The sequence below is a fragment of the Dermacentor variabilis genome, chromosome 6 (genome assembly GCF_050947875.1).
Source record: "Dermacentor variabilis isolate Ectoservices chromosome 6, ASM5094787v1, whole genome shotgun sequence".
Classification (NCBI taxonomy): domain Eukaryota; kingdom Metazoa; phylum Arthropoda; class Arachnida; order Ixodida; family Ixodidae; genus Dermacentor; species Dermacentor variabilis.
The window spans coordinates 160,667,549-160,691,172 of NC_134573.1; the positions used below are offsets into that span (position 1 = coordinate 160,667,549).

Sequence of the window (23,624 nt, forward strand, 5' to 3'; positions counted from 1 at the left end):
AGCATGCAAGAAGCCGTTTCAACCCTGGCATAAAAGCAAATTTAGATTTTCTTTCTAGTACGAATAATGGCGAATATTGTAATTTCAGAACTCGATAAATTATAAAGAGGGCGCCGGCAGCAATCCACCATGGCGGCATCCATGAACAGAACATAGTCCATTGAGTACTTGAGGACGATCATTTGTTTGGGCTGCCTTTTTTTCCACAACGAACAAGACATGTCTTCCACCGCAGAGACTCACGATCAGTCGACAGACTCAAACAAACACACTGAACCTGAACAAAGCTACGGCTTCGAGAACTATCCGGAAAGACGAGGCGGAACGAAGTCCGAAAGCTGGCTGCGAATCGCGCTGTTGGGTGAAGGTCGAGAGAGCTTCGACAACATCCGCTGCGAAAAGAATGTCATGAAGTGCATCAATGAGAGTAAGGAACACTTGTCATTGTTCGTCGGCGTCTACATACCGTGTAAAGGAACATACTTCGCTGCGCAGATCGGTTGTACGTAACGCCGGTGCCTGTACGACATGCTTGCGTTGAACTTTGCTGTAAATGTAATCCGATATTTCTGTGATCTAATACTCGACATCGACGGAGCGTTCTTTCTCTTTTCTCCCTCTTTCTGCTTCTATTCTTTAGCACTTTTGTGTGACGTTAGCTAGGTGTAGGTATGAGTAAGAGCCCCGCGACTACATCACTGCGGATTCATTCAAGCTCCTTCAGTGCAACAAATGATTGCCGCATAACAAATTTGACCCTGCGGCTCTGGTAAGCAGGCGCTCTGCGTTATGTAGAATGTAACAGGGGTTATGATATTGCTGATTTGCGTACTGTTGCGATCTTACGTCATTACGTAATCTTGCAGGTCCCCTGGTAAAGCTGATGATTAGTGCTCTAAAAAGTGCCGGCTGGTAAGTATTCCCTCGGATCGTTGTCTGTGAGTGTGACGTTTTAGTTTAAATGGTTTTGTAGATAGCGACAGAACATCACGCTGTGACAGTCATATCCGCGATGCTGTAATGTTCTTGGGTTTCCTGCAGGCTGCAACACGTCAACCAATGTACATGGTCACATATTCCCTCCTTGTGATTGCCTGTTTATGATAGAACATACCATTGCTTTCTAATTGCTCTTGCAGTTAACATCATACAATTACTTCAAGGGTGCGTAGAAACACTGCGTTGCGCTTCATATTAATATTTTTAGATTAACATAGCTCTCGAATGTCTGAGCCTGCTTTCTACAAATATAAGAAATAGGAACATTATTTGGCATCTGTGTTCTTCTCATCATTTTCATTTCCCCTTTTTCCTTTAAGGCAGAAGGTGTTATGCTCATTTCTGCAGCAATTAATAGCCAGTTCTTAAAAACAATAATAATAATGATGAGATGAAGTACAAGGTATTAATGCTGGAGAACAGCCATCAATGCCAAGCTTTTGCTCACCAGGTGTTTCCTGCTTTTACCCTATGGCTGCTCAAGACGTCCCATTGACACCCTTGTCTACCACAAAATGCATGCCAACATGCTAGCAGTTTAAGCAAACCTATGAGATATTCTACAGGGGAACAGCACGAAATTTGCTATGAGATATCTCATTCTCTGTGCTTTGAATGCTGTTCATCTATAAGATGTTATTTTCCCATCGTCTTAAGCAGCTTTTAATGCTTAAGCCTTGATTAATATGTTTGGTATTCTCTTTTCAGTGACATAGACATCAGGCGAAACATCTGCTGTGAGCCGTGCGAGGGTCTTGTGACAGGTGGCTTTGACACAGAGTATAACCAGGTTGTTGTTTGTCAGAATAAGGCCAGGTCGAAGGGCATGGTTCAGGGTGTGCTTGCCCATGAGCTCATGCACATGTTTGACTATTGCCGTGCCCACATGGACTTCAAGAATATGGATCATCTTGCCTGTACAGAGGTGGGCTGTAATTAATTATAGTATAACCAAATTGTAATTAATACACTCACTCCTCCACTGAAAATAATCCCATAGCTCTGCTTTAGAAATTTGGCATTACAATGGCTAAGACTAAAATTGATCATTCTAATAGCCTGCTTTTGCAAAAATTCATGTGCAGATGGGTTGTGTACATAATGCCTGAACATATAATACAATAATTAATGTAAATGTATGAATGAATAGTACAAGAATGCTAGTGTTTCATGGTTAAATACGTATTTTAACAGTTTCCTTATTTGGTACGTTATACCAGTGTCTAACGGCAACTTTTGATCACAATCGAGCCCGCTCCAGATCAATTCTTGACTGTGATTTAAAGTGCGCCATGTGACACCCGTATTACTTTTTTACTATGAAATATATGTTTGGAATCACGTTTGACATCCAAATAATTGCAGGATGCACTAGTGGAGATAAGATGATTGCCAAAGGGGAGTGAAGAAATGGAAGCTTATTATCGCTAGTTGAACATGAACAAAACAAATTTAGTTTCTGATTGATTGTGTGACACCAGGAGACAGGGGAGGGGTTTTTCTGAAAGTTTCCACCTAGTGGACTATCAATTTCGGCCGCTGCTGAAGGCAGACAGGGGCTCCTGCCTTCTTCTCGCTTGTACCGCAGCCCAGCCCGCCGGCACTTCAGCAGCAGCTGAAATAGACAGTCCACTAGGTAGACATCTAAAGCATACCCTCAGCCCCAGTTCAGCATATTTATATCATTATTAAGTTTTGCAACTAGGTTAGTTACACACATATCAGAGTTGACCATGGTTGTGTCGTCTGCATAAAGAATGCAGTTTCAGGAAGGCAGGCAATTACGTAAGTCAATAATATACAGCGCACTCCCATTAAAACAAACTCAAAAGGACCACGAAAGCGCGTTTTTCTTACTAAAGTTTGTCTTCACGAAAGTGATCCACGAAACACAAATCTGCTGTTCCTGATGCACTCAAATATCTACAACAGAAAATAATAAATAGCATTAAAATCAAATGGGCAAATAGGAAAAATGGGAAAAGCATTAAAACCAAATGGGCGACATAAAAGCAAACATTTATTAGATTTGCAGTGACACAAATTGCTATCTGTATGCACTCTTATTTAAACTATTGAATGGGTGTTGCTTGCCGGCATTGTGGAAATCTTTGTATTGTCACAAAAGTTGCAGTTTACCAATGCTTGCTCAACATTTTTTTTTATGGCCTCATATTATTGATTGGAAAAAAAATGCATCAAAGGATTCAGGAAGTTGATTGAACAATGTCACTTTCTCATTCAGCTCAGGTTTGCTCACATTTATTTATGTTGAGACTAAGGCCAGTCCAACCTTCTGCATATGTAATCAGATGGTATATAGATTGCTGTGCTGCCATGACAGCTTTACGGATGATTTGAGTATTTAGTGATATAGTTCAGTAAAGTAATATAGCTTCTTAAAAGTTCATTTAACCAAGTTTCCGAGATTTCAATAATTTAGGATGGGAACGTAAATGTTGAGATCAAATTTTAAAGGTTGTCAAAATGTCAGTGTAGACTGTGCGTGTTAAAGTGTAGAATAGATCTATAAACAGAAAAATATTTACCTGGTCAAATAGAGGAAATTGCGAGCTTGCCTTGATCATACCCTCTATAGAAGGTTAAAGTAGTTAAGTGATTACAGAAACCTATGCCTTGGTGATGATGCGATAGTGGTGGCTATCAACTGTTTTCTGAGCCTTGGTTTGGCAGTTATCTGTCCATAAGGATCTCCACTTTGATTTCTTCAACATCAAGGCCCTAGAAAATAGAAATATTTTCGCATCTCAGGTTGTTTTAACTTACAAATAGCGGCCTCTCCTTAGTTCTTAATCTTAGTTCTTAATATGCTGATACCATGCAGGCATCGCACGCTTCCCATTCTTTTGCTATTTATTCAGACTTTTTTTGTTTGTGAGGAAAAACGAGCAGTATATTTTTTTCTTTTTAGTTTTGGTGGGCATGCAACAAACAACATTGAGGTCTGCAAGCATTATTAGGCAACCAATTTTGTGGCCAATGGCTTGCATAACCACCAGTATTCTTTCTTTCTGTGTGCATAGTAGAACGTCTTTGATGTCAACATTATTCAGTGTCAAGTACTGTTGGAGCTCCGCAGCCATTTTTTGAGCATGCTGTTGTGAGCTTGCAGAGCATTGTTTTCAGCCACTAGCACAGCTTTTTCATCATACATTTTCTCATCAATATTGTTTAGGAATTCTACATCAGACACTAAATAATCCATTTGTCTTTTTTCCCCAATGTTGGTTTCTAAGTCACTTCTTTTTTCAGCTGGAAGTTGCCAAATATTATGCCAAGGAGTCTGTCAGTCAAATTTTCAAGCTTGGATTTTAGTTGCTGTAATCTTTTCGCAAGCTGAGCATTTGTGAGCGTTATGCTCAAAGCAGTTAATAAGAGTTGGGCGGTACGATAAAGGCTATTGGATGTAGACTAATGAATGAATTTTTGTGCAAATGATACACTCAGCAGAATTTCGGCAACTGCTGCTGCAGCAGTACTATTATTCCTACTAAGATAGCGTCAAGCAAAACATATGACCAACCTGCAGATGCAAAATATGAGCTGATTAAGTGCATGCACATGTTGCCACAGTAGTTGCCACTATGAGACCACGACATCGCAGCGGCTTCTTATATCCTCTTCTGAGCATGCATCCATAGTGCAAGCACAGCTCTAATGGCTCCAAGGTATCTTTATGTGTGTTCCTGGCAAAGCACATTACCGACCTGATAGCTGAACACTGATCACTGATGACAATAGCGTTTATATGAAGTGGACTTAGCCGCTGGAGTGCACTGATCTTAATCAGCAGCCATTTGAGGTTTGCACTCACCGAATCCACCTTTACAGTTGTAAGGCAAATGCCATAATGCAACAAATAGCATGTCCCAAAAACAGTGCTACTGGTGAACTTCGATGCAGATATGCTCAACTGTGAATCGTTGCTGTCAGTTTACTAACCTTTGTCGTGGTCATATGCAGATTCGTGCTGCAAACTTGTTTCACTGCTCCTTCATGAGTGCGATGTCACAAGGTTCAGCAAGCTTCTTCAATATAGCAAAGTCCCATGCAGTAAGTCTATCATGATGCTTTTCTCTGTGTGTATCATCGATGTAGTTCACTGTATTAGCTTTTGAAATACAGTTATATAAATTTTAATGATAAACAGTGAAATCTTTGTCCCTTTCTAATGCCTTTTTAAAGGGACACCGAATATGAAAAAATTTGGTTGAATACACTCCTCAAATACCAGAAACTTTAACCTTACCATGAGCAGAGTCTTCGTAAGCGAGGAAAGATGCAAAAACAAAATACAAGTTCAATGTTCTTGTGCTAACCCCATGTGACAACATGAGATTTGGACAGTGTCGGCTCAGGACTCTCTTAAAGCTAATCAATAAACTACAACTAGTGCATCGACTTCTAAAGGAACCAAAGAGTCAACCTGATCAGCATTATGAGAAATTATACTGGTTGTTTGAGAGCAGTGTCAGGGTGCTCTGATGGTTGTGTAATACGACATTGAAGCTGTATACACAGACAGAGCACTTTAGTAATGTTTATCCGGCTTCGCTAACACTATAGAAGTGTGTATGATAAAGTTTAGTCACATTGTTAAACAGCATTTAAAACTTCACAGGCATGCTATTTCAACAGGCTAAACTAATTGCTACGATTTACTGTCCCTTTAAAGTTTTTGAATTGAATTTCGATATTGAGAAAAACAACCTTTAAATATCATATACTTTCAAATTTTTAGACAAAGTGGCGTATAAAGTTTTTGTAGCCCAATTGGTCAAAGATGGGCTTATTTACATTATTTGATACACGTGTATAATATTCTTCAGAACTGAACATCTGGTCAACTGAGGAGCTTGTAAATGATAAGCAGTTGCTTTCAGTTTATTATCTGGTGAACTATGACTCTGATAGTAGTGAAATAATGGAAAAGTATGTCAACAGGTGCACGCACAGTGCGGTATTTATTGAAGGAGATTAGCGTGATAATACATCGCAACACATGTGATACAAACATGGTGGGACAACCCAAATCATAACTTGCTTTGCCTAAATCAAGGCAACAGATTTGTAAGCTGCCTAAAAGCAAGGCATTCTTATTCAATGACTGGGAATCATTAAGCCGAAGCTATCTGCACCATGTATTCAATCAGGAACTGATCAGTTGCCTTTGGGCAACTATTTCATTCTCCTGTAGCAGAATTCTTCGATAGAAGTCACCAGTTACATTAGGTTTTCTCTTTGTACGCTGATGAAAGGGGAAAAAAAATTCTTATCCACCCGACTGTAGTACAAAGCTACAAAGGAAACGCATACGGGCTGTTCAGAAAGCAAAACTTTTGAAGTTGAAGAAAAATTGGTCCTGATTCGAGGACAGAACCCAGCACCAATGCCTTTCCGGGCTGGTCACTCTACTATCTGAGCTAACCGAAAGGCTAGGCGATCACAGTGCGAGGGCAAATTAATTCACGACTCAAAGCATAGGGACACTGAATATGGCAAACCATTTCTGCCGCAGCTGCAAGGTGGAGGAAGGTTCATGACAGGGAGAAAGACTGTAGACACGAAAAAGTATTGTTATTCCTCATACTTGTGCAAAAACGAATATTTGACAGTTTCAACTATTGAATTCTGAAATTAAATATGAATAGAATGGCAAAGATGACTCAACTGAAATCCTAACTTTTGAATATTTGTGCACCACCTACTGTAAACTGTAAAGTGCCACCTAGGAAGTGTTCTACCCCAAAAGGCTTTGAAATGGTCTTAGTAATTAGCTGATAGAAGCAAATGGAATGTTGCAAAACAAACATGTGAACAGGGGAGATTCCCTCCATGCAGCAGAGGCTCCCTTTCATTTCGTTGACGAGCATCTGCAAACGACATTCCTCCCCTGCCTTCACCATTATCAGAGCTTAGGACCTGTATGACCTTTACGTCATAAACCACGGTGTACTTTTTTTTTCCCTCTCTTTCTTTCTTGCTATGCGGCGCACTTGCAGTTGTAGTGCCGCGCATTCTGCATTGCATGGGAATCCAAGAGTCATTTGTATTGCTGTCGTGGCTGTTTGTGCTCTGCAGGCACTGTGGTTAATGAGAAGGCATGAACCGTAATGTTGTCTCTGCTCGTGGGGAGACTGAGGAGTAGGGTGCACCTGCTTTTGTTGGAATTTTTCACTGTTTTCACAGTGCACATCGCTTTAATACATTTATTTATTTTATTTTAGTTTTATTTAACCATACTGCAGGCCAATTCTCTGGCCCTAGCAGGAGGGGCATTTTCGGAAAGACAAACAATAAATAACAGCAATAAACGCAAAAACAGCAAATACTTTGCAGGTGTTATTGTCGCTGTATGATCTATACACCATGCTTGTTTGTTTGTAATGCCCAAATCTGTCGGCCTTTAACTGGGGTTGTGTGGTGGTAAATTCACATTAGTAATATGAAAAGGTGTTGTAGAGTGCAAAGGAAGTTCTTTTGTGAGATTCTGTTCAGGTTAGCCATGTTGTTTACATTCAAATACGGTGCAAATCTCGATAATTTGAATCCTCTGAATTTGAATTCACGGATAATTTGAACTGCTCTGTTGGACCTGGCAAAGTCCTACGTATTTGAATAGAGAAAAGCTCTCCTAGGAGAACTAACTAGAATTAAGGCTCTCCTTAGTTTGAACTCCATTTCACTAAAGTAAATTTCTGGTCCCCTTGAAGTTTGAACTAACAAGTTTCTACTGTATTTTATACCACAGCTGCATAGTGTTATATTGTGTCACTAAAAAAAAAATTACAGTAGCATTTTGATAGCAAAGTTTAACTCTTCGTGTGCTGTTGCAGTTTGCTTCAGTCTCATGTTTACCTCTTGCTTCCAGGAATGTGTCAAGCAGAAGGCTGTCAATTCCATCGTTGTGGCGAGGGGTGTTTCAAAAGAAGAGGCAAGAAGTGCTGTTGATCGCAATTTTGACAAGTGCTACAATGACCTCGAACCTGTGGGAAGGCGAATACGTAGGAATTCACCACACATGCAGTGGGCATATCGTGAACGTTATCATTATGGATATGATGAATAACTAGTTTGTTTTGTAGCCACAGTGTAATTAGAGTTCTCTATGAGGACTCTACCGGTGCCACAAGGGGCCATATTCATACTGCCTGCAGATATTTTGCAGGTAGGCTAGGGCATGTTTTACAAGTTTAATAAAGAGAGTATGCTTGTTTCAAAGTTGTGTAGTCTCCCTCTGTTTTTTTTATTCATGAAATCATAGGCGCTGACTATGGGGGGGGGGCTTCGAAGCCCCCCCCCCCCCCCCCGGCAATGCTGAAACCAACCCTTCCCCCCCCTGCCTTCCCCTAAAGTGTTATTACCAGAGTTCTGTCACCCACATAATTTGAGGTTTCTTTTGAGTGGCCTCTACCTTTTCACTTAAAATTTTATTGTGGCTATGAGCTTACTACATCATTGTTGGAACGGATGTTCATGGCTTTTAATTAATCCTTTTGCTTTATTTCTGCAAATCCTGACAATAGGAGGACAAGCGCATTAGAAGCTCCAGTAGCGGCTACCTCATCCGCATTTTCTCACTTCAACATTTTTTAAAATTTAGACTGTAAACACCATGTACGGACACACTATATTTAAATATACACACAGAAAAAAGTTTATACTATCTTTTAAAGAGAAGGAAGCAGCCAACTAACAATGATTATTTATGGTATGGATAGCCTATGCTTAGAGTATGAGTTGTCGTTTTTTCCTTGTCCTTGCCTTATGTGCTCTTTCCCCTTCCAACTAGAGAATTAATATGCTGATATATATATGTATATATATATATATATATATATATATATATATATATATATATATATATATATATATATATATATATATATATATATATATATATATATATATATATATATATATATATATATATAAACGAGAAGAAAGGGGATTAATCGAGGGGCCCGATCTTTATTAGTCATATCATAAGATATCACCTTGTTGTCAACCATCTTGCTGTCACCATCACTATATCTTGCCGGCACTATCACCATATCATATCACCTTGTTGTCAGTGTTTGTTGGCTTCTTATGATATGACTATATATATAGGGAGAGAGAGAGGGAAACTTTATTTGACAGGAAAAGATTTTACAGCCTTTAAGGAAAAGGTCTTAGTGATCAGTTGAATCACGTATTGCTTACCTTACTAAATGCTGAACAGGGAAGAGAAAAGGCAGGTCAACACGATAATTTGAAACGCTTTTAAGGCGGCTCTGGCCCTTCATAAATGTACCTCCACGGAGTGCATGCTAGCTTTCAGAGCACACAATACTTTCAACGAACTGTAGCGGGCCACTCTAATGCAACAGAGGGAATGCCTCAACTCCACAAAAACTGGTAGGGCAATATTGGCTTGTCTCGATATCCCAACATACCCTATTTGTGTTGCTGTTTGTTCAACTCCATTCAAATTCCTTTGCACCCTGAAAAACACATTCAGACTTCAGCAACCCCTTCAGAATAGTCTTTTATCAATGGAGTGTGAAATGCACGTGAATGATACGTGTCCCTGTATTGCTTTTCTTTCCAGTAAGCAATGCTAATGATTCATGAAAATAAAGCTCTTCTAATAATTTACAACATTTAATATAGATGAAACACTGACACTTCCATGCAGAGGTTATAAATATATATAATTCACTCAGTACCCAAAATGAGGCCAAGCTCGATTCACTCGAAATCAGAATCAACAGCAGTCGTGCACAGCATCGCCTATACTGACACTCACAGTAAAAAAAGAAAAATTTGACCACCCTTCTACTACAGTGATGAGGTGTGCAAGCGAAGCTCGGGATCTGCGGCTCTGCGTTGTCGTAATGCCTCGAGTTCGCGCTCCCTTACGGCGAGGTCGGCACGTCGATGACGAGCCCTTTCTCGAGCGAGTTCCCAACGGCGTTCATCAAACGCCGCCTGTTCTTCGGCCGAAAGCACGACGCGCGGCTCGCTCCCGTTGCTCTTCCTTCAACACAGCCTGCTCTTCGGCAGAACGAACCAAATGCGGCCTCCCCATCTGACTGCCGGGCCTCAACTGGCGGGAAAAGCCGACATTCTTGTCAGAGGAGCGAAAATTGTTTCCAAGAATCTTTTGAGCATACCAAATGGATTCCTAAATGGATATAGTCATGCTATCCGGGACAACTTAACTATTAGTGCAACCATGCAACGGTGCCTGTACTTGACAGGTGAGGATCCTTCAACCTAGCTGCACTTATGTTGAGATATGAAGGGTGCAAAGAAAGAAAAGAGAAAGGGCGGCAGCTTATCTTTGCCAAATGTTGGTGCAAATTATAAACTTCGTTAAGCATAATTGATTGTACAGACCCTTCCATCATGTTACAGGGTCTGCAAAGCAACGAGCACAATTAAGCAATTTTAGTGAAAAGGTCTATGTTGGCATTACCAGAAGCATACAATATACGATACTTAATTAGATCTTTGCGTTGGGAGGGAGTGCTTCTAATTGCTACAAGTGCTTTGCAAATCGTTTTAGTAAAACAAGATAGACTAGAAATTAGGAACCGTGGTCCAACAAGAGATTTTTTTTTGCCCCAGAGCTCGATCTTGTTCGACCACGCGGTTGATCGTTTCAAGTATTCATCCTCCTTTGCTCCTGTAAACATCTGCATTGCTTGGAAGGTAGTCTAGAGCCACATTCATCACCACGTATGCTTTGTATATCGGAATGTACTTTTGCGAGGAGGTGCAACTAGTGGTACAGCACTGCGACTGCATGTGCGAATACAGCGACGACATATGTCAATATGTCAATATACAAATTGCCGAAGTTTTATGTCTGCATCTCTGCACTACAGACGCGCGACGGATAATTTTTTTAATTGCACTCGCAGAACGAAAATTGATCGCTGTATTTAAAAGTAAGTAGTCATTTGTAAACTATATACTGGTGTACTCGTAGTACGCGCGTACAGACGACAAATGCGACGCGGCGCTCGTAACGCCATCATAACTTTACGGCCATCATTAAACAAATATAGCAAAAATAGTTGTGTTGTTGATTACTTGTTATTAGTCACACAATAGATCGAATGTAATGAGCACTTTTAAGCTTAACACAAATGTAAGCACAGTTCTGGACGTTTGGACTATGAGAAGTTTGGGAGCGAGGGTTGACAAAACAAAATGGCAGCGCACATGTGCGAGTATTTGCGCGTGGTTTGCTTGATCGTGTGAACGTCTACCGGCGCCGAAAGGACATCTGTTACGGTTTTTCGACGTGGCATCTAAACTCGAGTGTTGCAAATGACTGCACAGAACGTGAGGATGCCTAAAAAAAGAAAACGCAGCGAGACCAAGGACAGCGAAGAGAAGCCCACCAAAGCGAAAACCACCGAAACGGAGAACGATCTTGACGCCGGAGAATCTGACGACGATGCAGTGCCGGAAAAACAGGCGAAGACAGAGGCGGAGGAGCCTTTCTGCATCAAAAATTTTCTTGCTGTGCTTGAGAAAGGGGGCGACCTGATGACAGGTTTCTTGTTTCATTGCCTAATATCAAAAATCTGCCCCTAATCTTTTTTAGTGCACGACGAACTTGTTCAACTCGCAACGGCTCTTTGCTGTTGCCATTACATTGCATCCCCCAGAAAATATTTTATGTGTACCCATCTCCTAACGCACACTGTCAACCGCTTGGCATGTGGATTTCACCTTAGTAACGCTTTATTCTGCGCGTCAGTTAGTTAAAAGAGTAAGGGAAACGGTGCGGTGACAACTAGGACAGAACGATGGGCATCTGCTGCCTCAAACATGTTTGCTAGCTCTCACGTTGTCAGAACTGTGCTCACCTGTACACAGTGAACTAGTATGGCGTTTTATGTTGATACGCTCTCATTTTGATGACGCCTTACGAAAAACGCGCACGAAAGTGCCAAGAAAAGCAAAAATGGCATGCATCGCTTGTAGTGCATCTCCAAGCCCCTCACCCCATACTTTTGGGTTTTCTGGATGTCATCACCAGAATGAGCCTTGAGAGTGCATTAAAAAACAAAGCGAATAATACGGTGTAGCTTCGCCTGCAATTGATCACTATGTTGCATATTTTTACCCAGCTATAAAGCTGCGCAAAATATAGTGAAACTCTACAAATGGACAACTGTGTGTGTTTGCGCCATGTCTCTTCTATTTATGGTCTTCGTGTTAATACGATGCCATTTTGTGTTAGTGTGTTAAGTTTTACCAGTGTCACGCAACTGATATGCCTGTTTATCTCTTGCATATTCAGAATTCCAGAAGTTCGTCAAAGCAGCTGACTCATTTGCAAGTGGAGAGAGCACAGAAGATACTGTCAAGCAGTATCTTGACAGCACTGATGGCAACTTTCAAAACATTTCATCACTTCTCTATGGTGTCAAAACGGGTTCACGTATGGTAAGTGAGCTCATTCTGCTTAGCTAGCCTAATTTTCTTCAGTGCATGATGCATCATACTTTATGAGGAGTATGACTGCTGCCGTCAACACCCTGAAGCAGACATGGTATTGCTTTGTAAGGTCTCTGGGTACTTCGAAGATAGCATAATGCTTTGATTTGCCGCCATCATTATCACTTCTGCCCTTTCTTTCTCCTTTGTCTGGTAGTTATCTTATGAGTGGGCTGAAAGACAGATGCCCTTGTTCAGACTTTTTTGATGGTGGCCAGTGGCAGTAACATTGTATGCTGAAGTGGCTACAGTATGGCGACATTGCTCTACAGTGAGCCAGATAGGAACGTTACCGATATACTCATCTCATTACACAAACTTTTTTTTAAAGCACTCTTGATGACCTTCAGCTGAAATACAGTTGCAAGAAGTTGCAGCCATTTGCTTCCTTTCAGTATGTGTCTCCACTACTCACCACTACATCCTTACAATAATGGTGCCAAGTGGATGGTGCTGTTCACTGAACATATTTTTACCTTAAGAAAGAAGCTGAGAAAGACTTGCTACAATTTGTAAACCTCTCACAACTACACATTTGTGGAGTTTTTCTCACAAACATTTTAAGCATGACCTGAAGAGAAGCAGTTTTGAAGGTTGAGAAGTAAAGAATGTAAGTACTTGCAGCCATTTGCTACATTTAAAAGAATTATTTGTGGAGTTCCTGAAAGTAAATTTTGCTATTTAGTGTCAGCTGGTTGACACACCAACGTACTCTTTCAGAGAGATGATAGCTCACCGTCTTCTAGGGGAGGAGATGATCCCCTCCACCATTGTCGTCCAGGCCCCCTCCACAAAAAAACACATGGCCGGCTGACACCATGGCGCTACCTCACATTCCTCCACCAACGTTGAATAGCACACCTTTTTTTTCAATTCTGCACCCTCGCCACACACACCCTTGGTTATTGCCTTGTCCACCCGTTTTACCTCTCTCCCCTTTATAATAACCCTACCTACATATACTGTGCTGAGGAAAGCATATGTTGCCTTGAAAAGACAAGTCCACTTGTCGAAACATTGGCTCCTGCCTTTACCATGTTCTCGTTTTGCTCATCGTCTTGAATTTACATTTCCTGCCTTCCCTGTGTTTTCTCAAGGTACTAGTGAGAAACATTAAACATGTTCCGAGCTGTTAACTTCGACATTTCTATTTCTTTGCTTGCATTGCTCACAGAAGATTCATACTAATGTCTTATATTGTTTAATGTGTCATGCAAATAGTGAAAGCTGTTTGAATGCACTGAAGTGGAAAGCATCGATGTTGAAATAAGTTCCAATGTGCAGTTTTACATGCCTCTTGTGTGGGCTTAGGTACAGTTCATGTTGAGTGATGAGGCTTATAGCGCATGAAAAGATGAGGACACAGAAAGACATGTTACACACAGGCGCTGACTTACAACAGTGTATATTTCGAGTAAGAGAACTATATATATAGGCAATATCAAGAATTGTCACAAGTGCGCAGTTTGCAAGGCTCACCTATCCTTGCGCAGATAGGATAGCTCTTTAAGCGAAAGGGTGATTGATGGTTTTGAAATGCTTGAGAGTTTAATTTATCGACTTAGCAGCACAGGTTCACAAAATAAATGGGTGCTCACAAAAACTCACTCATCAATATTTTCACAGGCCAGGTGCTCACTCACATTCCTGTACATTCTCATGTTGGGCCCGTTCATACTCACCAACATTCTTTCGTGTTCATAGTTACTTCTTTTGACACTTACTGGCGTCTGCTCACACTCTTACTCATGTCCGAGTTGCTGTCGCTGATTTCACTGTCGCTGACGTTTATTTCTACTCACATTAACTGGCCCACGCTCCTGTTCATACTCACATTCACTCACACCCTTTGTCATACACCTGTGCAATGGGTGTGGAGCAAGCACGAGTCTGTGTACTCGTGAGTGAGTATGCTGACCTGTGCTTAGCACTGACATCATGTACTGGGTTTTTGAAACATTGCTGATTTTTTTTTCCCTTCTTTTCTTTATGTTTGGTATCTTTAGCACACGCTAGTGTACCAGGTCCTGGATCGCTTGATTTCCCGGCTGCCCGAGGATTTCAAACAGTATGTTAACACTGCATTGATGTCAGCGCAGCATATGCTGCAAAAGTACAGTCGGCTCATGCACATGTCTCTATGCCGCACCGCAAAGCCCAACCATGCCAAGGCTGCCCTGCGCCTGCTTACTTCGATTGTCACCCTGGGCCCTGAAGGAGCACGCTATGTCACTAGTGTGGTCAACTTTGAGACTACGGACTTCACCACATGGTTCAACACACGGAACCAAAGGGTACGGTTCTCTGTTGCTGTACCGGCTTGAGCATATTGTGAGGATGTGCTTTCAATGACTCATAAAGATTGATAAATAGTATTATGATAAAGGTTGTCCCTGGTCGATACATATTAGGGCAATAATACATATTGTTGATACCTATTAGGGCGATAAAGGGGCAGTACACATAGAAGACAGCACAGGCACTAGACTAAAGGAGTGTGCTTGCATCATAAATATATTTTGATGGTAGTAGGCATCACTGGCATGCTTCTGTCCTACCATGTGCAGTATTTTTCAAGGAGATTCTTGAATCACATTTGGCAATAGCTCAGTTCTAATGTGGAGGATAGATATGTAATATATGTCAGGGAATTTTGATTGGACTATCACTTTCTTGCAACGTGAAGGGCTGAACAATGTTTTCAGTGTCCTTCTGGGGTCACTAATTTTCATGCACTTCTTCTCCTTAGTTTAAAGCGTAGGCTTCAATGCATTAACAACAACAACAACAACAACAACAAAGAAGGCCTTAGTACAGTGATTTACTTTTTAATTAAGAACTTTCTGCACATAATGCTTCAGCTCCAGTGAATCTACAGATGAGCTTTCTCTTCTGCTCAGTATATTTGCAAGGGCAGCTGTGCCAATTTAAACTTGCCATAATTTATGCATGTGTAGGGTTCACGTGTGGGGTTTGTCTTATTTAAAGTTGAGGTGCGTGTGGTTTACTCAACAACCCTGACTAAATTTACTGTGCAAATTTGTCTATGAATACACTTTTATTCTTCTGTATAAGAATATCACCGTTGTGGGACAAACATGCCAGTTTTGTTTTTCTGCGCATATATGTGTGACTGCACTTTCCTCATTTCCTTCTGAATAGGATCCTGAAGATGTGCGAACGTGTGCAGTTTTTTTCCTCATGTCGGTCCTTGTCGTTGGAAGCAACTCAGTGGCACGCCAGGTCCTTCAGGCCAAAGGTGAGAAGCACAACTTCTGGCTTCAAAGCTATTTTATTTATTTATTTTATTTATTTTTAAGATCATCAGCATCATCATCATTTTAATGCACTTCATATACAAACACATATATATGAGATTAAAGAGCTAAGGAAGTGTGACGCAAAGGCCGAACGAAGGTTGAATGTATAGCGACTAATATGTTTATAAGATATATCTTGTAACTGATATGTTTTACAAAATATATGAGGTGCATAAAAAGTACTGTGCAGGTTTCGGCTAGCAGGTAAGACATGATTGCAACTAATAGCGCGTTGACTTCACCTGAGCAGCGAAAGAACTCTTCTTTTTGCTTTCCATGTCCAAGTCTAGTCTGCACACCTACCCACAATCACACCGGTGCTTTATTGAGACACGATATGTGTAGGTAGGCGCATTACAGGCCTTACAGTAGCTTTAGGATGTAAACAATCCAAAAAGTACAATGCATTGTGCCATTTCCACTTTCACCGGCATTTGTAATTGTGGCCTTATTCAGGCTCCAAAATGTACCCTTGGAACTGCTCCATACTTAGAAACTGGCTACAGAGAGATTACATCATGCACTTCCATGTAATCACATGTAGCAGGTGTCCCGATTGATTGCTTCCTTGTCATGTTTCAAGTTATGCTGATGATGCGCTGCAATCACTTGATATTCAACATACGCTAATATACTGTGACAGCAATGTTTTCTCTCTTCTACATGTAGTTAATGCGTATGAACTTGGCCTAGATAGAAAAATATTATCTCTGATGGAATTTTTTGTATTTATGTAGTTTAAAGTGGATTGTGTTGCAGTGATGACTGCTAATAACGCTGATTAAAAGGAAAAAAACCTAAGGTAAAGGTTCATTGACAGAAAAATAAGAAAGGAGTAATTCTGTGCATTGCTTAAGTACATTACAAAATGCAGACATACAATCCTATCGAAACTTAGCAGTAGCATTACAATATGTGCTGTAACTACTATTGTTAGCTTGCAATCAATTGCAAGCTCGTAAATATTTTACAGAGCAGTGTTTATGTTTAATGAATTGAACAGTGTTAATATTTCCATGGGGAAGTAAGTATGGAGAAATACATAGTTACATATAAGACTAATGTGGGCTATGGCAGTCAGTGTTGCTCCATTAATGGTATTGTCAGTATAAATGACATTAATGTTGTCATTGTGCAAGAAGTGTGGGAAAATATATAGACTATGTGTGGGCTGAACGTAGAGTAAAGGTAGTCAATGTGTTGAAAAAGTTATGGTACATGCTGCGATGAAATGTAAGACTAATCTAGTATGCAGTGTCTCATAATCACTATTTCTGCAAGCTCAACACCTTGTTTGTTGGACCCAAACAATTGTCCTGTCACTATACTAACATTTGTTAAATTTTGTTGATATGTCTTGCATTGCTGTGTTTGTAGCTTTATATGTCTGTGTAGCTGTACAGTGTTCGGCAATTCAGGATGATGGTGATATGTTGTCAGGTATACCGTAGCAACTGCTTTTAAATAAAGGTATAAGCACAACATTCTAGTTCTGTTGGCTTCTGTGGCAGAGAGTCTGTCTCTCTTGCCCATGTGGGCATAGAAGTGACGCTCATGAGTGCAATTTGGGACCCACAAACACAATGGCACATCACTGAAAATGTAGAGCAGATGCATAACACAGTGGCCGATGCATTCAGCAAAAGTGCATTAGCCTATTGTGTTCTATTGCTGTCTATCTCCTTCATTGCAAATTTTGAATTGCAGGACTGATAAACAGCATATTTCCTGGTCTTGAGTATGACCGTGCATCATTCATATGCAGCTTTCTGTCGACGTTTCAGACTAAGGTAAGTGAGCTGAATTCTTTTAACTCGTGCCTCCATGGCAGAGATTCATGCTGTGCATAGTGTGCTGTTCCTTTCGTGCTATGCAGAAATGTGAAGAAAGAGAAATTATTTTAGGACGTACAGGAGTGAAATAATGGTGAATCATATGTATGAGTTCTTGTGTCCGAGGGAGATATGTGTATTGTTCGGTGTATCCCTGATTAGACTTGGCATTTCTATGGGTAGCACCACTACTGGCTTCGATAATGTGTGTATTTTCTGAATGTCCATGCAGTGCTCACTTTGTTACACAAATGGGGATGCTGTCGTCCATATGTATGTTTTATATGCACAGCAGTATGAAGAAATGTTTTTGTTAGGCTGATAATAGTTGATATAGGGTAGCATCAGTTGAGTTTACTTTGTGTGTGTCTCTGCATCATTAGACGAAACTTGAATGGTCTGCACCAACCCATAAGATTCACATTGTGTATCTGTATGGTAATGGAAAACACCTTTTTTGCATTTGTGGCTACCTATCATGCCACCGTAGTTGTGAGCAGTGCCTGCTCAATTGGGGATCTTCAATCACTGAGCAACCCTTGTCATAGATTTAACATATTCTCAGTTATTCAAGGTGAGTCGCACTTGTCATAATTAACTTGAGGTTAAGGACATTGTGAATGTTCACATATTGCATAGATGGTCAAGACTAGTATAGTTCGCAAAGTTGTATGTGTGTAAATGCTTATTGTATTGTTATGATCTTGTACACCTGGGTTGCAAGCCACTTGGGCACCTGTCGTTTGCCACTAACGGCAGAGCTGAAAATCGTTACACCGGTCTCCAGTAAACCACCAACAGACTTTCAGTTTTCTGAACAGAAGCCAGTCCATTGTGCAGACTTTAACTTCCTGTTTGAACAGAATTTCTCATTTGCAGTCCATTTCCAAGAAAATGCACCTAACAGTCTTACGCTTCACATTTCTTTGAAAGGTTGTAGAGAACACGTCCTTCACCAAGACTATCAAGTTGAAGATGCTGAACGACAAGTCTATGAAGTACGTCACTCATCTGCTGAGCTGGGAAGGGCCGAAGCCATGGACGCTCCACGGCAAGTGGAACAAGTACAAGGCTATCCGGGAAACAGAAAAAGAAGATCCCGAAGCAGTAGTAGTAAGTGGTGTTCTGACTCTGTGTTTGGGTAAATATGTATTCTTGGCTGCACTTACTGCTTTTTCAAGCATTATGATTATTATTTTTTTTTACTTTGGCATGAAACTCGGCTAGATTGGAGGCTTTCGTTGTGATATTGTTACGTTGCAGAAGTCACATATAAAGCTGTATTTACAATATGTACAAGAGAGACAACAATGCATGAACAAGATGGCTATTGAGACCTATTCCACCTTTACGTGTCAAATCGTCTTCTTCTGACTGGCGCCACTTTTTGTTGCATCATAACAGTATTTTGGAGCCAGTATAGCAGTAGGAAGCACATTTGTGTTTCTTTATAATTTTATATGTTAAAGCATGACTATGTGATCCTCTGTAAAGTACACGTGTCACTCTCAACCAAAGTTGTGATGCCTTTTGTAACAAACAAACAAAAACTCAGTGCTTTGAACTGGGAAACTTTGCAAACAAAATAATGTAAATTTAAGATATCTTCTAGTTAAATATTCAAGCTTGAATAGTGAGCCGGCGTTCAAAAAGGGCTTAATTTCTTGCACTGCATCAGAAAATTGCATGATCAATACCCAGATACTGACAATGCATTGTCTCAAATAACTGCCTCTAATTGTGAGACAGGCTAGAAATGGCTTTAATATTCATGCTTTTTACTAGAATTCTTTCTGTTGGCATCTGTACTATCTTTTCACCAAGTTATACAAATTTAAACAATTTATGCTAGCAGTCAGAACGCTTGTCAGAAGAGGCTAAAATTAATAGCATTGGAACTTGGCCAACTTGTATTTTAGCTTTGGAACAAGTAAAAACTACCAGCTGTGGTATGTCAGGATGGTTTTGTATTCTGCCTCTGTTTAAAAATTGTAGTGTATTTCATGTGACTCCACTGAGCATATTGTGCATTTCATTTAAATCTTTCTGTTTAGGAAGCATCTAAGGAAGATGTGGAGCTGGTCCGGAGCACCGCCTACAACTTCCTGACTGCCGTCTGTTGCTCGCACAAATATGGCGTACTGTTCCGAGATCCTAAACTGGGACTGTCAAGGCAGTAAGTAAAAAAGTTGTGACGTGCTCTCCTCTTTTGATTGTTAATGTTTAATTTGAGACTTTTTAAAACAATTGTATTTCAGTTAGCTCTGTTGTTGTTAGGTAGTACTAGAAATCTTTTCTCTCTAAAATGTATTTAATAAGATTTTTTTGGTGTTAAGTATGCTGCTAACAACATATAACAGAAGAATACGCCAACTGTGGAAATTCTTCTTTTAAGAGGAAGCTTTAGCTCGGGCCCAACTCCGATGCGGCCTATTCAAATACATGTAAAATGCAAGGATGTTTTCATAAGATAACCCCTGGACTGATTTTAATGAATTTTGTTGCATTTGAGAGAGAAAGTTTAAATTCTAGTGACTATTGGAAGCGGAATTTTGATTTAGGGCTTGAATTTCGTTAAAAGAATTTTCAAAAATTCAAAAGTTTGAAAAAAATAGAAGCAGAAAGTTTACAAATTAATAGCTCTGCATCAAGAACAGATATCGCGGTTCTGTAAATGGCATACATTAGATCATTCAAAGCGGACAAATTCTATACGTCAATTTATAGCTTACGTGAATTCATTACCTTGTGTACAAGGGGTCTGCAAAAGCTGTATTTTCATATTACCAAATGTTGTGAGATTCATGTGTAACATATCCATTTTGTCTGCTTTAGATGTACTATTAGAAGCAGTTCCCAGAATTGTGGTATCGTTTTTCATTGCTGAGTTACAGAGTTGTAAACTTGTTAGTTTTGTTTACTACTGAAAATTTGTGATTTTTGCCAATATTTAATAAAAGATTGTCTACCTAAATCAAGAATTCGAAATGAACAGTCACTAGATTTTAAGTTTTTCTTTTAGATGCAACAAACCTCGTCAAATTTGGTGCAGTAGTTGCCGAGAAAAACGAATTCTCCTTTTACATGTTTTAGATAGGAGCAGCCGAGCTAAAGCTTCCTCTTGTGTCTTTGTATAGTTGCTTTAACTTGTGTATTGTATATGTGACAGTGCCCATTCATATTCTTCTTCATCTTCAGGCACAGCAAAGTATCAAGCTTCTTTGCTGTGCCTGAAATGGAAGCAGAACATATCGCTGTGATGCTTTCTCAGTCGTTTACTGAGGGTTCAATAGAATGGGACTCATCAGTTTTAGAGGATTAGTAGTAGGTCTCCCTATTGGAGAACATGTGCTGATCATTATTGAGAACTGATTCAACAGATTCAAGGCAAAGTTCCTTGAAAATTATTTGTTTTGATACTTAAAGCAGGCTAACACCTTGGTTCATGTGTTTTTGTAGCATTTAGCTGTGACTGTATTAGATGATTTCGGTACCTCACTATTTTCACACTACCTAGATGCTGAAAATAGCTTGCCTTGAAACAAAGAATGCATATGTCATGTCGGACTGCTGTTAGTTGAACGAAGAAATTTCTTTTGTGTGTTGTCACATACATGTAATATCAAAACAATATATTTGTAACAATAAAAGAACAGCACGTTTAAATACCTAAATAGTTGGCAGTTTTACCAAAATTCATAAGGAAAATATTGCAAGCACTTTGTGTTCTTTTAATTCAGACTTTGGGCAACTTGAACTGACATACGTTTTGTCTAGGTCTGATTCACAGTGAGGGACACATTGTTGCTCTGTTGATGTCACCCTAACCCGTAATGTCTTTATTTTTGGTGCAGGAACCTGAACTTTGTGATCACTTCCACTCTGCTGACCATGGAGCATCCGTACGATCACGATCGGTGCTGCTCCTTTGTTGTGGAAGTGTTGAAGGTGGCACCTGACCAGATTGGTCACTACCTGCACGGCTGGCAGCCCGTCCTGATGTACGCCACTGCCGCTACTGCCCAGAAGCTCATCAGCCTTTACACTAGGGTAAGGCGAAGGCTGACCCGACCTCATGCAGTAACTATGGTACCTTCACAAACAGCTATCGAGGGGCTTGACGTAAAAGCAGATGAATGCCTGACAAATTTTCAAGACATGTAGAATGACACAACACTCAGGGGATGCCAGCAAAAAAAAGAGATAAATCATTTACAAAATGGTTGCAATGCATTCTTGCTGAACACCTAAAATCATGCTCCTGCTGTCGACATATGAGAACTAGCCCTACATTAGGATATCATTAATAGACACTATTGGGAAAACACTATTATTTTAAGCTAGTTTGTTGGATTGCACTTCTGGCAAAGAGGTTAAAGTGTGTTCACACAATGGAGTGTTACACATCCTGGCTATAAGGGAGGGGGGCCACCACTTGATGTTGATACATCATCTGATATGGCCCCATAAAGCTTCCTCAGTGTTGATCTGTTTTTTTTTTGTTTACGGTGACAAGGGGTGCTCACATGGCTTCACGAGGATTAGCTATTAAAGCCTTTGATTGTGTACCTTCTAGATAGCAGCATGTGACTTTGCTGCTCAGAGAGAGGGATTGACGGGATGTTCAACAAAAGCAATATTATGGTTATCTTTCCTGTCATCCTTCGGTTAAACTGCCCTCATAAATACATACCCTAGCTAACACTAGCTGTTTGATGTAGAAAATGTCAGATTAAAGAACTTGTGCCATGATCACCTGAAATTTCGATGCATTTTTCTATGATGTCATAAATTTTGGCAAACAGCTGGCAGAGTGAAGTTTATGGTTGACTATTAGAACACAGAATGCATTTCATTTGAAGTGTGGTGAAACTGTCAACATTTTAAGGGTGTGAAAATATTTGAAACTTTTGAGTAACAACATATTCAATGCGGTTCTGATACCAAATAGTCACTATTCACTCATGTGGATATCTTTTGAATAGATTTTGAATACCTCACATTGCCAGCTCAGCACGAATGATTGTCAGACTGAAGCAAAAATCAAGCAGATTTCACCCAACTAATCCTGTTTGTTTGTCACCATCACCACCACTGCCACCGCCTATTCGATCCTTAAGGACCCTTTGCAGGGTATTACATCATAAAGGGGGGAGTCATCATTTGAAGTAACATCTATAAAGCTCCATTCAAGCCTTTGATAAACCTTATAATGGTACTTGCTATTGTAGTAAAGACTGGGGTGTAACATTGTTTTACTAAACAGTGGACTTCTGTCAGTCAATTTGGCTCCGGTTAACCCTTGAAGTGTTTTATTATTTTGATCAAAAGTGACCTTATTTTGCGTTTTACTTCTATGACTTATTTTCAATATTTACTCCATTGAAAACCCTTCTAAAGATTTTTTAAACCTGTTTGCTTCATGTCTTAAGAGCAAAAAAGCTGCACCACTGTTGAGCCAAGACAATGTTGTCTGCTTTTCGAATCATAATTTTTGGTAGAAGAAGCAATGAGAAGACTATCATCATCCTCTTCGCTCGAGGAACAAAACTCTAGTGCATCACTTTCACTCTTACTTTCGCTGTCAGGGTCGAGCAGTGGCTTTCCTTTGCACGCACGACTCATGTGTGACACATGCGAGCTATCAGTGGCAGATTCCATCACCACAAATCTGCCACAAGGTGCTATAAGTGCGCGATTCCAATAATGTGGTCTTTTTAAGCTGAAAAAGTGCTTACATCTATGTACAGTATGCTTCTGTTAATTTGATTCAGACATAAGGTTCAGGATGACGCTCATGCATTTCTATGGGCCTAAACTTTCATTATTTCAATACTAAAATTGGCCTTCACCGGATGATTTGAACAGTAACTACACGCCTGAACCCTATGGTGACTTCAGTAGTGACCCCTTTAGTGGCAGCGCCTGTCTTGGTGGAGCTTAGGGACAG

General features: G+C 40.2%; 2 protein-coding genes across 2 annotated transcripts in view; both read left to right on the top strand.

Annotated features, from left to right (window-relative positions):
• The first annotated feature begins 108 nt into the window (after positions 1-108).
• LOC142585595 (mitochondrial inner membrane protease ATP23 homolog) lies at positions 109-8,243 on the top strand. Its single transcript, XM_075696480.1, has 5 exons — positions 109-427; positions 867-912; positions 1,708-1,924; positions 4,984-5,073; positions 7,892-8,243. The coding sequence occupies exons 1-5, from the start codon at positions 220-222 to the stop codon at positions 8,087-8,089; spliced, it is 759 nt and encodes a 252-aa protein (XP_075552595.1). The 5' UTR covers positions 109-219; the 3' UTR covers positions 8,090-8,243.
• Positions 8,244-11,184: 2,941 nt separating this feature from the next.
• The window catches only part of LOC142585598 (nucleolar pre-ribosomal-associated protein 1), a 68,430-nt gene continuing 55,990 nt past the window's right edge, over positions 11,185-23,624 (top strand). Inside the window, exons 1-8 of the mRNA XM_075696483.1 lie at positions 11,185-11,572; positions 12,326-12,471; positions 14,529-14,816; positions 15,685-15,781; positions 17,550-17,632; positions 18,608-18,787; positions 19,729-19,850; positions 21,529-21,724. Coding sequence (XP_075552598.1) covers positions 11,344-11,572; positions 12,326-12,471; positions 14,529-14,816; positions 15,685-15,781; positions 17,550-17,632; positions 18,608-18,787; positions 19,729-19,850; positions 21,529-21,724 — 1,341 coding nt within the window. The 5' untranslated portion in view covers positions 11,185-11,343. The remainder of the gene's footprint in view (positions 11,573-12,325; positions 12,472-14,528; positions 14,817-15,684; positions 15,782-17,549; positions 17,633-18,607; positions 18,788-19,728; positions 19,851-21,528; positions 21,725-23,624) is intronic.

Excerpts from the sequence above, each read along its gene's own strand:
- LOC142585595 (XM_075696480.1), top strand. The coding sequence starts at position 220 with ATGTCTTCCACCGCAGAGACTCACGATCAGTCGACAGACTCAAACAAA. Across the intron at positions 913-1,707 it reads GCTCTAAAAAGTGCCGGCTG|TGACATAGACATCAGGCGAA; the intron begins GTAAGTATTCCC and ends TTCTCTTTTCAG. Across the intron at positions 5,074-7,891 it reads ATATAGCAAAGTCCCATGCA|GAATGTGTCAAGCAGAAGGC; the intron begins GTAAGTCTATCA and ends TCTTGCTTCCAG.